Below are 14,845 nucleotides of genomic sequence, written 5' to 3' on the forward strand. Positions count from 1 at the left end.
TGTTAAAGAATAAAGAGAGAAAAGTAGAGAGAACATAAGAAAAAATTGGGGAGGAATCAGTATCTTTCTCATTCACATAAGGCCTCTATTTATAGGCTCTTGGATGACCTGGGATAGACCCTTAAGGTCTCCTATTTTACAATGAATTGGACTCCTCTTAATTATCTATGCAATTGTTCTAGATAATACAGGAGATAAATATTAACAATGATAATGGACAGCCACATAATTAATGATATTTACAACACCCCCCTTTGGATGTCCATTGAATATTACAGTTGCCTCATTAAAAACCTTACTAGCCAAAACCTTATGGGAAAAAGACTAGTTAAGGAAAAGAGTACAATCTTCATGTGTTTCTGATAGCTATGATGGGCACGCGACACTGCCTCATTAAAATCTTGCCAGGAAAACCCAATGGGACAAAAACCTTGGACGAAGGAAAAAAAGTACAATGTTTGATGGCACGCTCCCCCTGATGTTGATATATTTCTTCAATCACTGAAGGTTGTCTCGTAGAATTATTATGAAAATACTTTGAGTATTGAAAAATTTACATGACATAATCACCGATGCTATATGCGGTCTACTGCATTGTGCTAAGTTGAATAAGGCATATTAAGATATGGTGTTTCTAGACCAAAGATCTTTCTTACATCTTCCTTAAGAAGCAAGTAATCATTCTTAGTGCCAATAGATTGAATAACCGTTGGGCATAAGAATTTCACTAGTACAATACTCGATCTGCAGCTAGAGACACTATTTTCATTTCCCAAGGTCATTTATATCAAATCCAATATTCAAGCATTCAATAATCTTATAAGCTCTTCAGGAGCCTCAATTAATTCATAACTTCTTTCAAAAGTTTGAATATGTTGCAACAATTTCCGAATTCAGGTTTTAATCAAAGTACTCAATAAGGCAATTTTGACTATATTCATAGTGTTAAAGTTGAGAACATACTTTGAGCTTCAGGCTCTTTCAATCCTTCAAGGATTTGCTTCAAGCACATAATATTTCATAGCACTTTCAATTTGGGATTTGACTTAGTAATTTGTCCTATATTTTGTAAGAAATCGCTTCTAGCGATATGTTTCAGGCATTTCATAATCTTTAAAGGTTTTCTCCATATGCAATGAACACATTAAATTTACCAAATTTGTTAAAATGCAGTTGCATCTATAACAGGAGAATATATAACCACAATCTCATGTTTCTTTAGAGAAACCTTGTGCCATTATAAATAGTGGTTTCATTCACTTTATTTCAAACACTTTATATCCTTCAGGGTTAACATCTTTGATGTTTGAACTATAGGTTCTCATTATTCCACGTTTATAGTATGTTCAATTCTACTGGAATTACCTCTTTCCAGTTTGGCCAATCATTTAATTTTGTTGACATTTATAGTAAACGTGGTTCCACATTATTATAGCCTATGATGATTTTTAGTAGCTACTATAAACAAAATATATTATCATTATATCAACGATCTCACAATTCTCATTTGCATGCATTAGATATAAATATAGTCTCTTCAGAGATTGTCATCTCTTCTAGGATGATTTGTGTACAGAATGTAGATCTTTAAATTTAATTAATTGGGCTTGTGTGGACCATTTCATATACTCTCTACTTCTGGGGAGCTAAACTTTGGAACCTATAGATTTGTCACGCTTCAGGCGTGCAATAAACCATTTTTCGCCAAATTGATGGACTACCATGTTAGGACATTAATCCATGTTGACATATATAAAACTTCCATATGTGACTTTGCAGTTTCGTTGTATATATATGCATCTAGCTTTCAAATAAATGCATTCACTAGATTGCATTATCATCCATATCTCATTCACATATTGAATGCTATGAAAAAGACTAGTATATGCATATTATGCTATTTCATGCCGTTCTACAGGAGCGGTCATTTCTCCCCCTAACGGCGGGAAATTTTTCATAAGTGCATATATAAAAATCAATAGAATGAGTGGTTATACAAACTCGATCAAATGCTTATATAACTTCAGGTTATTTAAAGACGAAACATAATCAGCTTTGCAATGCACGTATAGGTATATGAAACTTCTAGTTTCAAATAGTTCTTCAGCATCTACCTTCAGGTTGTAATAATAATCAATAAATTAATTATGAACAACTATGAACATATATGCCAATATGTTCTAAATTGTGGCTATGAAACTTCAAGTTCATTAAAAGCCAGAACTTTAGGTTCTTAAATTTTGTTAAAGCATAGAGCTACAGGCTCTAATGAATCATATGAATAAAGACTTCCTGCTTAATCTACACTTAATCAAGAACTTCAAGTTCACAAGAAAAAATATGGAGTTGTGAAAAATTTGAGTTCTAAATGGAACGATTGATCAAAGAACTTCTAGTTCAATTTGATTTTATAACATAGAGCATGAAAATCAAGGAACTTCAGGTTCTGACTTGATTAAGTAATGCACATTGAACTACATATTTTAATCAATCATAAGAACATTAGGTTCTATCGCATCTCCAAATTTCATCCACTTCTGATAAAGAAACAAAATGTCAAGAAGTTCAAGTTCTTATTTGACTGTTTAATGTAGAACTACATGTTCTGATCATATTTTTCAACAACTTCAAATTTCTCAGGTTTTGAGTAAAACCAAGGAATAAGGAACTTCACGTTGTATATGTTAGAATATCAATTTCTTTATAAGTTTGATCTCTTCATTCCGTGATAGGAGACATAAATACAGTATACATCAAAGATTTAGAAATTTAGGTTCTATATAAAAAAACTGATATAGCCAACTAATATTTATAGATTTGAACTTCTGGTTCAATCAATATTGGCAAATTAAATACAAATAATATGTTTCCATGTATTCCCAAAACCTCAAATTTGGAGTAGGTTAGAACTTCGGGTTCTAAATATTTGCTCCTCAAAAATCATAACATGAACATCATGTCCACATTAACATATTTCTGAAACTTGATAGATTCAAAACATGGACATAAATTTAATTTAAAACTTCTGATTCCAAAATATGTGGGCTTTGAACTTCAGGTTCATATTTGGATTTCAAGTCATTATTCTTTTATGTTTGTACCATTTTAGAACTTTTGATTTTTAATAATATTCATATATTTTGAACTTCATGCCAAAATAAATTGCTCAAAACTTTATGTTGAGGCTGCATTAATTAGAACTTCAAGTTCAAAATGATATCTATACTCGAAGCTTCAGGTTCGATGTTTAGGACTACAGGTCCATATAAAAAGAACGATGAAATTATGCATAGCAAAAAATTAAAATAAGGAAATAACACTACAAGAAAAAAGGCCTTTGACAACGTGCAATGTGCATTGTTGAAGTAAAAACACAACGTGCACCTGCACGTGGTTGAACGACATGCCGTTAAAAAGTGAGATCCTTTAACAACGTGCACTGCACGTTGCCAAAAAAGGCGAATGCACGTCGTCACAATGTCTGATCATTCGTTCATAGCAGGTGTAAGACGACGTGCGCACGTTGTAGTCTGATTAATCAACAACGTGCTGTGCATGTTGCGGTTATGTTTCAACAACATGCAATCGCACGTTGCTAAAATAGGCGATGCACCTCGTCACAATGTTTGATCATTCGTTCATAGCGGGTGTAAGACGACGTGCGCACGTTGTAGTCTGCTTGATCAACAACGTGCTGTGCATGTTGCGGTAAGGTTTCAACAACATGCGATTGTATGTTGTTGTTTATTTTTCGACAACTTTCAATTGCACGTTGTCATTCATATTTGTGTTTTTTTTTTAATAATTTGGCAAACCAATGTTAACCACCAATTTGACCTAATAATTAAGTAACAAAATAGTTATTCACCAATTCTTCAGAATCAAAGTAAAATCATTAATCTACCAATAACAAAATATTTTTTAGTCAAACTGATAATTAAACTAGACAAAAAGTTAGATTTTTCAATAAACATCAATTGTCCATGTCAAAACTAAACAACAAAAACCAAATCTAGGACAACTTGTATTACAAAAAGCCCCAACAATACTATAAGTCTTATGAAAATAATAATCCACTTAGCTGCCAGACTTGCAATCCTAATTCAAAACATGGTCTGAACCCAAAGTCCATTGAAGTTAAAGTGCATCTCCAATAGTTAGTGTATCACTCTTCATTTTTCCTGGCAGCAGCAAGGTTGACTATACACATGCATGCCTCTGTCACCACGAATGAGAGAAAAGAATGGCAGTGAAAAAATTGATCAAAAGACATTAAAGGAGTAGTAAAGCTATTTTTCTCTTCAACTAGCAGTGAACAACTTGTTTAAATAGAAAATTTGGACACACATATGTTTTTACTTACATACACTTATGTATACATGCATGTAAAGGAAATTGTTGCTACATCAATGAATTTGTTTTTTTCTTTTTCATGTTTTGACATATTTGTTGCTGCTACAAGTGTAGAGAGGTGATAATTTACATATTTGGTGAATTTATATATCCTAATGTTTCATATTTATACTCCATCAGATATCACAACAAGTGCTGAGAAATTATGTCAATAGTGGGAATAACTGCAAGTGTGAATATTCTAGAAATGCACCAAATTTGTGCAACTTTCACAGCTTTCTTGTATGCCAGTGTACCAAATCACACTTTGTGAGGGTTCATAAATATTACCTTTACTAAAGCAGTTTGATGGAGCTTTTTGGCCATGCAACTGTACTTCCTATAGTCTCACCAAGCCTCTTGAATTCATCTGTGGGTCTATACAAATTTAGATTTTCATCAATCACTTGGTCAACCCACACCTTCCAGCAATCACGTCCAAGAGGCATATGATGAACTTTAGTGGTTGGGTCAATTGATGCAATGTGTCCTTCAGCCACAACTTCCTCAGCTTCAAAATTATACCAATGTAAGAGCTGACATTTTGCATTTTGAAGATTGTTGGGTTGGCCTTGCATAGGACGAATTTCTTCTTGTGACTAAAATTAGCAAAATTAGAAAGACTCAAGATTGATGGGCTGGTAGTTCATCTTAAAGATCAATTAATATACCCTACTATATAATTATCATTTAAAACTACTTACTTGAGGAGTTGCATTTTGAAGGTCATTGGGTTGGCCTTGCATAGGACGACTTCCTTCTTGTGACTAAAATTAGCAAAATTAAAGAGACTAAAGATTAATGGGCTGGTAGTTCATCAATAAGATCAATTAATATACCCTTCTATATAATTACCATTTAAAACTACTTACTTGAGGAGAACATGCATGTGCACTTGTCATATCTTCTACATTCTTGCTCTGGTTCTGTAAAAAGATTTAAAAAAAAAAAAAGATTGACATATTAAAGTGCTTCCAGCTTTAATACATTGGTCATTAGAAGAGTTTTGTACCTCTTGATTTTGTTTCAAAAGTGCTTCCAGCTTGGCTTCAATTGTTCCCATCCTTTGGTCTTGAGATTTTACAATGGCTTCAAGCTCCTTAACCCTTGCATTGCCTTGAATAGCTGCATCTACTCTGGAGGGTGTAGCACCGAAACCAAGTCCACGAACTCGTCCACGAGTTTCAGGTCCTAAAACTCTGGCAAGGGCATCATCCCGTATAGAATCTTTTGTTGGTGGATTCTCCTTTGCTTCATTACACTTCTTTATTTGTTCCTATAAATATGGAACATAATTTTAGTAAACCAACATTACTAATACACAGAGGAATTAAAACAAGCCTATAAAGAAAGACAAATCTGTGGGGTTTACCATTATGTTGCCAACAACTTCATTGACAGGTGTTCCGTTCTTTTTTTGGTACGCTTTTGTCCATAAGTCCACTCTTGTTATTTCATCAGGATTTGGATGGTTTGCTTTCTACATGAGAATCCATTAGTTAACTAAGATAGATACATACATACATATATATATATATACATATATAATAAAAACAGGTTTCATCATTTTCCAAACTTGTAATCTTACCATTTCATTCTCCAAGCGAGCGTAGCCTTTACGACTCATTGTATGCGTGAATTTTTGCTTCTTTCTCATTGCTCTAAATTTTTCACTTTCAACCTATAAAACAAATAATTATAAGGATGTAAGATATATAATAAACAATTAGAGATCATGTATAAGTATATTTAAGGTAAAAACAAAAGAGAAACTTACTTGAAAGTCAGCTCCAAGTCTCTTTTTGACAAAAGTGTCCCATTCTTTATTTGATTTCACACTTGCTGGCTTAATAAGTCCGAATGCACGTCCCCTATTTGGCATACGATTGGCTTTGATAAGTTGACGTGTTATTTTTTATTTATATTGTCTCCAATATTTCCCCATCATTTTAAAAATAGTGCCTTTATGCGCATCATTCACAATGAAGGATTGCTGCAATACATGGATAATAGCATCTAGTTAAATTTCTTATTGAATTAATTGAATAGCAGACCATAGACTATTGAAAATTTACTTGTAAATGCAAACCTGGATTAAAGACCAAAGATCATCCTTCAAATACTTCCACTCTTCGTTCTCAAGATTCTTCCAGTTTATGGAAATAGGGACGTGCTGACGTGCTATGACACCAAGAAACGACACAAATTTATCTGAATTTGTGCCAAATGGTTGTGAGATCGAATTGAAAGCCACTTGCATCTTTGGGGCTGGGCCTTTAGGAAATCGAAACATTGTAGTTGGACCTCGTTTTTTTTTTTTGTTGTGTAGATTGAGTGCCATTTGCATGTAGTATTGGCTGCACCTCTTCATCATTCCCTTCTTGGGTTATCCCATCATTTCTTAGTGTTGTAACGTTCAGCTGTTTTTGTTGTGCAGATTTTCCACCATTTGTACTCTCAGGTTGGTGCTCTTCATCAGCGAAAAGAGCTCGGCGTTTATTCATTAATCTTTTTCCAGCTTTCTTAGAAGGCTGCACAATAGAATCACATAATTAAAAGTGTATTCGTATATGTATCCGTATAAAAGAAGCATATCAACCACTAGCATAAACACAAGGTGGCATGCCTTACCTCACAAGCAGACATCTTGTACCCTGGAAAGGTTTTAGCAATGATGCAATGGAGCTATTGATCTTTCAAACTAGCAACAAACCTGTTAAAAAAAACAGACATATACTTGATTTAGTGATGAAGCAGTAAATTAAGCTATTCTTCTCTTCAACTAGCAACAAACCTTAGAAAAAAAAGACATGTACATAATTCAAACTAGCAACAAATATAAATCAGAAAATTCATAGCAGTATGCAAAAGAAAGATAACATATATTAAACTCAACATCAACTAGCAGTCCAGCCATATATAAATACAAATTGATCAAAAGACATTGAATTTCTTATACACCAATTTCATGCAATCTTTATATATATATATATATATATATTTTTAGCCATCACACAAATTGTTACACTATGCATCACAAAGCACCCCTTCGACACCCATCCGTGCATATTCTTCTTCTTCATCATTATCATTGTCATGAAGTCTTGAAACATCAAATGGAGTAGATGGCCCACATTCAGTCCCATCACACATCTCCAACTCTTGAAAGCCTCTTGGTGGTGGTTGGATGACAACATACCAATTAGAAGTTTCTTCCACTCTAGAATAAAAAACCAGTTTAGCTTGTGATGCTAAAATGAAAGGATCCCTTTGAAATTGACTTTGTCCTTGGTGGAGGTTAACTAAAGTGAATCCATCCTCAACTTTGACACCATTCACAATGTTTGCCCAATCACCACTACAAGAAAAATGTCGATAGATATCAGTCGTGGACTGATATCTATTTGGGTAGCCGTCTGATATAGGGCGTCGTGATATCTAATGTATGGTATTTTAGATATCAGTTTTAAACTGATATGTAAACATTGTTTATTATATCATTTTTCTTTTTCAACCTGATATCCTAAATACAAAATGGATATCCAATTTGATATTATTTCTGATATCTATAAAATCCAAGTACCAACAGAATTGGTCAATAGATATCGTATTGGATACTAATACTGACATATAACTCGATATCAATATCAGGTTTGAGGTAGAATATGATATAAAATTATAGTATCAATATCAGGTCTATAGTAGAATCTGATATATATAATCTTGATATCAATATCAGGTATGGAATAGGTTCTGATATCTAAATATTGTTTTTATATCAGATCTGAGAAAGAACCTGATATCAAAGCGTTATAAAATATCAATTATTAGTCCAAAACTGATATCAAAACATCCTTTAGACCAGTTGTTATGTACATTATATATCAGTTTTTTTTCACCTAAAAAGGATATCAATACATAAATTTGAGCCAGTAAATTGAAATGGCCAGAAATTTATGCAGACACAAAATCTTTCATTCTCATTCCATATATATATTTCAATACTTACCAATAACAATATTCAAAGCTGCCCCAAAAGGTTTACAGTACAAATATCTAATAAGATAACCAAAACATGCTTGTGAAGACCTTTACAAAACCAAAACACAAGTTGTAATATACCAAATTAAAGCTGCCCACATGTACAAAATATTAGCATGGCAGCACCTAGGCTAATTAATCTGCAAATCAGCACTATGTCTCTAGCTAGTTCTAACTTTTGCCACCATTTACAAAATATTGGCATGGCAGCATGTATTCTAATTAAAAGCACCAATCTTCAATCTTCTTCCATGCTTTGCAAAATATGAACATGCTCGACAGCAAATTCTATCCACAAAAAAGGCAAACGTACACCACCTACCAACTTGTCGGTCTCAAGATAATTGAAGTTCACAAATCTCCCCATTCCACCCGCACCTCATCTATTTGATCTTGTGTGTATCCGCTTCGCTTGATCTTCAGATTGGACCACTGAAAACATCAAAGGAATATATATTCTCAAATTTAACCACAAATTCATTGATCTCACAAGTCCTATATACTGACTACATGCATGCCTTATTCATCTCAATTTTCAACTAAACATGCATAAAGAATAAATAAGGTTGCCTTTTTACTCCAGCTGCAGTTTGGACCAATAACTGGGGGGCTATGGTACAATTGTACATAGATTGGTCTTTTCTGGCAAGCCAAGCCCGATAAACTATATAATATAATTACAAGGGTAGTAATTCATGGTCATAGACTAGGCAGGTATATATAGCCTAACGATTCTATAACTATATAGCTTAGCAATATAATTTGAATTACTAGGTCACTACTCACTGGCACATAGTGGTTGAATGGAACTACACCACACTACGAAATGAGTTGCTGCCTAACTCCCCTCCCATTTCTCTACTTCATGCATCCGTGTACTTCTAAGAAAATTGCTATTTGGTCAATGTAGAGGAAAGAGCGAGAGAGAGAGAGAGAGAGAGAATTCAACATACGACTTACCAAGTATGGGGCGACATTTCCGAAGTTCAGCAAGTATTTGAGTGTATTTTGGACTAGAAGCCCAGCAACCACTCCCTAAAAAATCATATCAAATTAATTGCTATAAGAATAACAGTTGTGGTATTGTCCATGCCACATAATAAATTGACATATCAATCAACCAATTATAGATTGTCTACAGTGCCTGTATACTACAGACTACAGAGTAACTAAGCCAAGTGTCATCTTCAGTTGAATTCAAAATGACAATGTCAAGATTTTTGTTTTCTTTTTCTTCCAAATAATAAGTAGCAACATCAAGATTTATGTGGTCACGCTATGGATTTTAAGCAAACTAGCATTGAAAACAAACACTAGCAAGTTTCAATAATTGAACTACCCAATAAGGAGAGCCACCAAGGAATTGGAAGAGAAGAACTTTTACCATAGTGGTAGGTAAAGATGCAGCACAAACCCCTTCACACTTAAGAGTGAGTTCATCTACTCCAAATGCTACAACCTAAGAAAGAGATATAAGGAAAAAAAAAAGATCAATCTTCAATTCTTCATGTTTTGTGTTCCTATATTGAGAATCCTCCAACATCATCAAAATTTATATAAATGGTAAAGAAAGCATACCAAGGTGGTGCACATGCAAAACATGCAGTTTCACCAGGAATCAGCAATTGAATATGACCTGAAACAGCATCCTCAGACACACCTGCCAATTTTTATGTTCTTCATGTGAATTTCCTTGACTTTACATTCCTATGTTATATAAATATTCACTAGGCAATCAAAATTGATTGGATACCACAATGATTTTCCACTATGATTAAAAATGAAAAGCAAATCATGCAAAAGAAAGTTTGCATGTCTAACAAATCATTGTATGCTTGACTATTCATCTAAACGTATGGACCCACATAGATAAATAAACACAGACATAACCATATATATACGGCTGAAAAGATGAAATCTCACCACTGTGCATCTTAACAGTTTATATCTGATTAAACAGCTAAAATGTCTATCCTTAATTTAGGTCCTTATTAGATCTCACTCACAGCGCATCTTAATGCAGCTCACTCGATATAGGTCTCTTAATATTACACAATTTGCACTTAAGGTAATACATATATAGGAACAACTTTGCTTACCAGACTCCATCCATGTCTGATTCAGTTCATTGCAAGCCTGTATAACAGTTAGCAAAAACCTCTATTTGCAATTATTTTCTTGGAGGCAGAAGAAACAAATAGATAACATAAGAATAACCTAGTACCTGATTAACAACCATCCTTGCTTCATAATTATCAACACAGCTTAAGACAAGGTCCACTCCACTACCTTCTTTATTTGGGTGAAACGATTTATTTTTCAAACTTGACATAAAGGTTTCAAAACCTTGCACTATTGTGATATTCAGTGTATAACTCTAGACACAAAATAAACTGGTAAGGATGGGGAATTTGCTTAAAAAATATGGCCAGTACGATTGAACTATCATATATTCAAAGGTCCATACTAGTGGCATTAGCATACAATCAAGCATCTATGCCTAGAAAATCTGGAAGGAAAATGAAAGATGGAATGCACTCTTACATTTGTGATGAGGTAAGATAGGAAAAATCCTCAGAAATGCTTACCTCAAGCACAACATCCGGATTTATGTCTGAAAGGGTCTGTATAGCAGCATCTGTCTTTGTCATACCACTTTGAAAACAAAACCACATCACCTTAAAATGAAACTTTATAAATCATATAACCTGAAATTCTTAGAAAATAAAATTATCTTTGGTCTCTCGGAAAAATTTGAAGAATTAAAGTAACAAAACAAAGGCAGTCAAGAAGGCCTTTGGTACAATCTTAAATGCAACAGCACCTTACTTATGAAGCATATAATGACCTGACTGAGACAATATATACCAGTAAAGAGAAATTTCCAAAAAGAAAAAAAAACACAAAAGAGAATAATAAGGATGAATACCTGCTCTGGACGAAAAAATAAACTATTCATGTTAGCTAACTCTACTTTGTCATAATCATACAATAAAAGGCGGCCAATACCACATCTCATTAGCATCTCATCGCACCTGCTACACTTCCCACACTACCTACTCCCTGCAATCTCATGAGAATGACCAATCACCAATTAAATAAGCAGAGAGGACATCAATACAAGCATTTTATGGCAAACACACATCCATATCAACCAGAATGGACAAACGAATGCATATGCATAAAAGACAAAACTTTGAATTGTTTTTGTGGGAAAACTAAATTTTGTTCTGCAATAATGAAAGGAGCATTGGAAAGAGAAGATAAATATAGACAATGATGGCAACAGAGAAATCCTGTATTCTTTCATAGTTTTCCACAATACCCATCCTCTAAAGTGCCATAAGGCTACTGTAAGGATTGCTATCTACCACCTCAGCACTCATATCCTGCCACCATTCCATGTACTGCATGAACGAAAAGTACAATCATCACCTAAGCATACATAAAAACAATGACAATAGGAAAACCATAGAATTACGTGTAAGACAAATACCTTAACTTTTGAACGTCGAACAGGTCCATAATTTGCAAGACTAGTGAGGCGTTCTACATGCAATTGTAGATACAAATTAAATTGTTCATTTAAAAAAAAAAAAAAGAGTCATCAGTTCAACAAGTAAAAATTAGTAAACTTATCAGTATTCCGTTATTGGAACTTAAGTTAACAATAAATAATGAATTACTTAATTATCATTTATCGATTGGAGCACGAAGAGACGGATCAGTTAGCTATTGCTTCAGAGATTCAAGGTCGTTAAGCATCTCCTTCAGTTCCATCTCCACTGCCTCTCTCTCTCTCTCTCTGAAGCTTGATCTATTTTTCGAGAATAGACTGTATTTTATTATTCCTAAAACTCAGCAAATGTACCAAACAGAAAATCAGTGGAACCTAAATCCACCACAAAATCAAACAAAAAACTGCTCTAAGCCACAGACCCATCCCAAAATTCAGCCATAACCACATTCAGACGCACAATTGATGTGGAAAATTCTTAGAAATTAAAAAAATTAAAAGCTTAAAATCAAAGTACACCAAATAAATTTGAAACCCTAAATGAACAGAATTGGAAGACACATAAGAATTGAAGACAGAGAAGAATGGAAGACAGAGAATGCAGGGAAACCCACATGCCTTTCGAACCGGAAGTCGAAGCTGCAACCTTAAGCCCGAAATTTGGAGAAGCTTCTATGGCGACCAACGACAGCCGCTGGTAGATCGAGCAGGAGTAGGAAGGCGTACTGGGTGCGACTCTGAGTGTGGGTGCGTTTGAGTGAGGTGTTGTGCCAGCGTGCGTGCTCCTAATTTTCCTTTTAGGTCAACTTTTTTTTTTGTTTTTTGGGTCAAAGGTCAACTGATGCAGTTAAGATATCAGTTGACTGTTACACTGATATGTTAACAAAATAATAAAAAAATAAAAAAATAAAAAATAAAAAGCAAAAACATTTTATATCAGGTTCATTTAGGTGTGTTTAAGTGGGGGAGGGACATGTAAACTTATGATATCAGTTGACACTTTAGACTGATGTCTTTATAAATTCTTAGAAAAAAAAATATATTATATATCAGTTGAAAAAAAGCATATGATTTCTAATAAAGTTTAGAAATCAGATAAAAAATTATCTGATATCATAATTTTTACAATATCAGTCGATTTCAAATCTGATATAAAAATGGTGATATCTATTGACAATTTTGTTGTAGTGCACACTTGAATAGTGCAAGATCAAATGCACTATATGACAGCACAATGATATCTGTCAAAACTCCATAGTAAATGACTTTCTCATTGACCATTGCATTGTCTCTTGCACTAGCTCTACAAATTGTTGCGGCTTCAAGTGAAATACCACTATTTTGTGTACATGTCTCTCTATCCTTGGTACGAAATCGAAGACCATTTATAATCATCCCAGAATAAGAAATAGACTGCTGCAATGGGCCACCTGCAAGCCACCTAAGAGTTTTTGACATATTTTGGTCAATCATCTCAGCCTTAATCTGTGCAAATTAAGTTTCAGCATGAGTTAGAAATAAAAGTTTTGATCACATAATTAAATAACTAACAAAATTATATATTACAAAATTCTTACAACCTTAGCATCAAACCATTCACTGAAGGACTCCATGTGTTTCTTCTCTAATAATGTTTCATTTCTTCCGAGATGTCTATCTTCTCTCTTAAGTTCCTCCTTGTGCATACTAGTATAGAAAGTATTGTGTTAGAAGATTTTTCCTAATGTCTCTTGTGAGTTTGAAAGTATAAATAACATTAATGTGAACACTTACTCTATATATGGCTGAACTTCTTCTGTATTGAACAACACATATCGATGGGCAGCTTGTAACAAATCAGCTGGAAGAATGATTTGCTTCCCTTTAGACGTAGGGCGCCCTTCCAACAACAAACTATTCTCAAATTCTTCATTCCGTGCATGCCTAGAGCCTATATCATCAGCTTGTTTTATATATTTGCTACATAACAATGCACACTCTTCAACAAGGTACCGCTCAGCTATACACCCCTCAGGCCGTGCACGATTCATAACATATCCTTTTAACACTTTCATATACCTAAAACAGCAATGAAATTGAATTAAAATATTATAAATGCTTAGATATTATTTTTAGGTTATAGATGTTTAACCTGTCAAATTCTAACCATTCTTTATCCATCTTGAGAGACCAAAAAGACACTAGCCTCCAGTCACCTTGATGTCCAAATTAAACATGAATAAAAAAAACATTATCCAAAAGTTTAAAAGCTATATAAAAATGCAATCACAACTTCATCTAGACATAACCATAGAATCTCAAGTGTGACATATCTAAAGAATTGACACACACAAAAATCTTAAAAAAGGCACAAGAATATTAGAATTTATAAGGTGCTGCATATATCAAACTCAGAATGCAACTACTTTTCAAACATATAGAACACATATATTTAGAATATAGTGGTTGATAAGTTGCAGGTCTAACCTCTTGCCTACTAGCTAACAGGTTCAACATCAACAAGTGCCCTGCTAACAAGTTCCAAATGTAGATTTTCACTGCAAGACTGAAAATAATTTAAAGGTAATTCAGTTAGAAGTTACTCTAGAAGAAAATTGAGTACTACATGTTTAGTCAACAAAGTAATTAATTGGACTTAAGGGAATTCTAACCTGAAACTTTTGTTTCCTTGAGTTGCTCAACCACCTTCATTACTTTGGCTTCTTCCCTCTCATTTCTATCGATCACTTGGCTTCCAGCAAACTTCTTCCTAAGGATTCTATATATATATTAATCATAGCCAAAAGTAAAAATAAAAACATATTAGTGAAAGATAAATAAAATTGGATAAACTACATAATCTATGAAGTTTCAAAGAAAACCTTAAGATTCTCCCATTTCTAATACAGGATATTG

The 14,845-nt window shown here is 33.7% G+C and overlaps 2 protein-coding genes and 1 pseudogene across 3 annotated transcripts; all 3 read right to left on the reverse strand.

Annotated features, from left to right (window-relative positions):
• Positions 1 to 4,688: 4,688 nt before the first annotated feature.
• On the reverse strand, positions 4,689 to 7,038 carry LOC147286156 (uncharacterized; annotated as a pseudogene).
• A 381-nt stretch (positions 7,039 to 7,419) lies between these two features.
• On the reverse strand, positions 7,420 to 14,641 carry LOC147286157 (uncharacterized). The gene is made up of 6 exons (XM_086240686.1): positions 14,602 to 14,641; positions 14,436 to 14,487; positions 13,724 to 14,008; positions 13,531 to 13,636; positions 13,146 to 13,435; positions 7,420 to 7,750 (listed from the first exon to the last, which is right to left on the reverse strand). Exons 1-6 carry the CDS (start codon positions 14,639 to 14,641, stop codon positions 7,420 to 7,422), a joined length of 1,104 nt encoding a protein of 367 aa, XP_086096812.1.
• LOC147286158 (ubiquitin-like modifier-activating enzyme 5) lies at positions 8,428 to 12,363 on the reverse strand. 2 transcript variants are annotated; one of them, XM_086239826.1, is made up of 9 exons: positions 11,930 to 12,363; positions 11,363 to 11,840; positions 11,022 to 11,111; positions 10,658 to 10,810; positions 10,533 to 10,569; positions 10,008 to 10,093; positions 9,818 to 9,892; positions 9,394 to 9,468; positions 8,428 to 8,865 (listed from the first exon to the last, which is right to left on the reverse strand). In XM_086239826.1, exons 2-9 carry the CDS (start codon positions 11,456 to 11,458, stop codon positions 8,785 to 8,787), a joined length of 693 nt encoding a protein of 230 aa, XP_086095952.1. In that variant the 5' UTR covers positions 11,459 to 11,840; positions 11,930 to 12,363; the 3' UTR covers positions 8,428 to 8,784. The 2 variants fall into 2 exon arrangements, 1 of the variants encoding a protein (XP_086095952.1); XR_015121713.1 differs by lacking the exons at positions 8,428 to 8,865; positions 9,394 to 9,468; positions 9,818 to 9,892; positions 10,533 to 10,569; positions 10,658 to 10,810 and having other exon boundaries at positions 10,042 to 10,093; positions 11,022 to 11,840.
• Positions 14,642 to 14,845: the final 204 nt, after the last annotated feature.

Source organism: Dryas octopetala, chromosome 4, assembly GCF_963921425.1.
Source record: "Dryas octopetala chromosome 4, drDryOcto1.1, whole genome shotgun sequence".
Classification (NCBI taxonomy): domain Eukaryota; kingdom Viridiplantae; phylum Streptophyta; class Magnoliopsida; order Rosales; family Rosaceae; genus Dryas; species Dryas octopetala.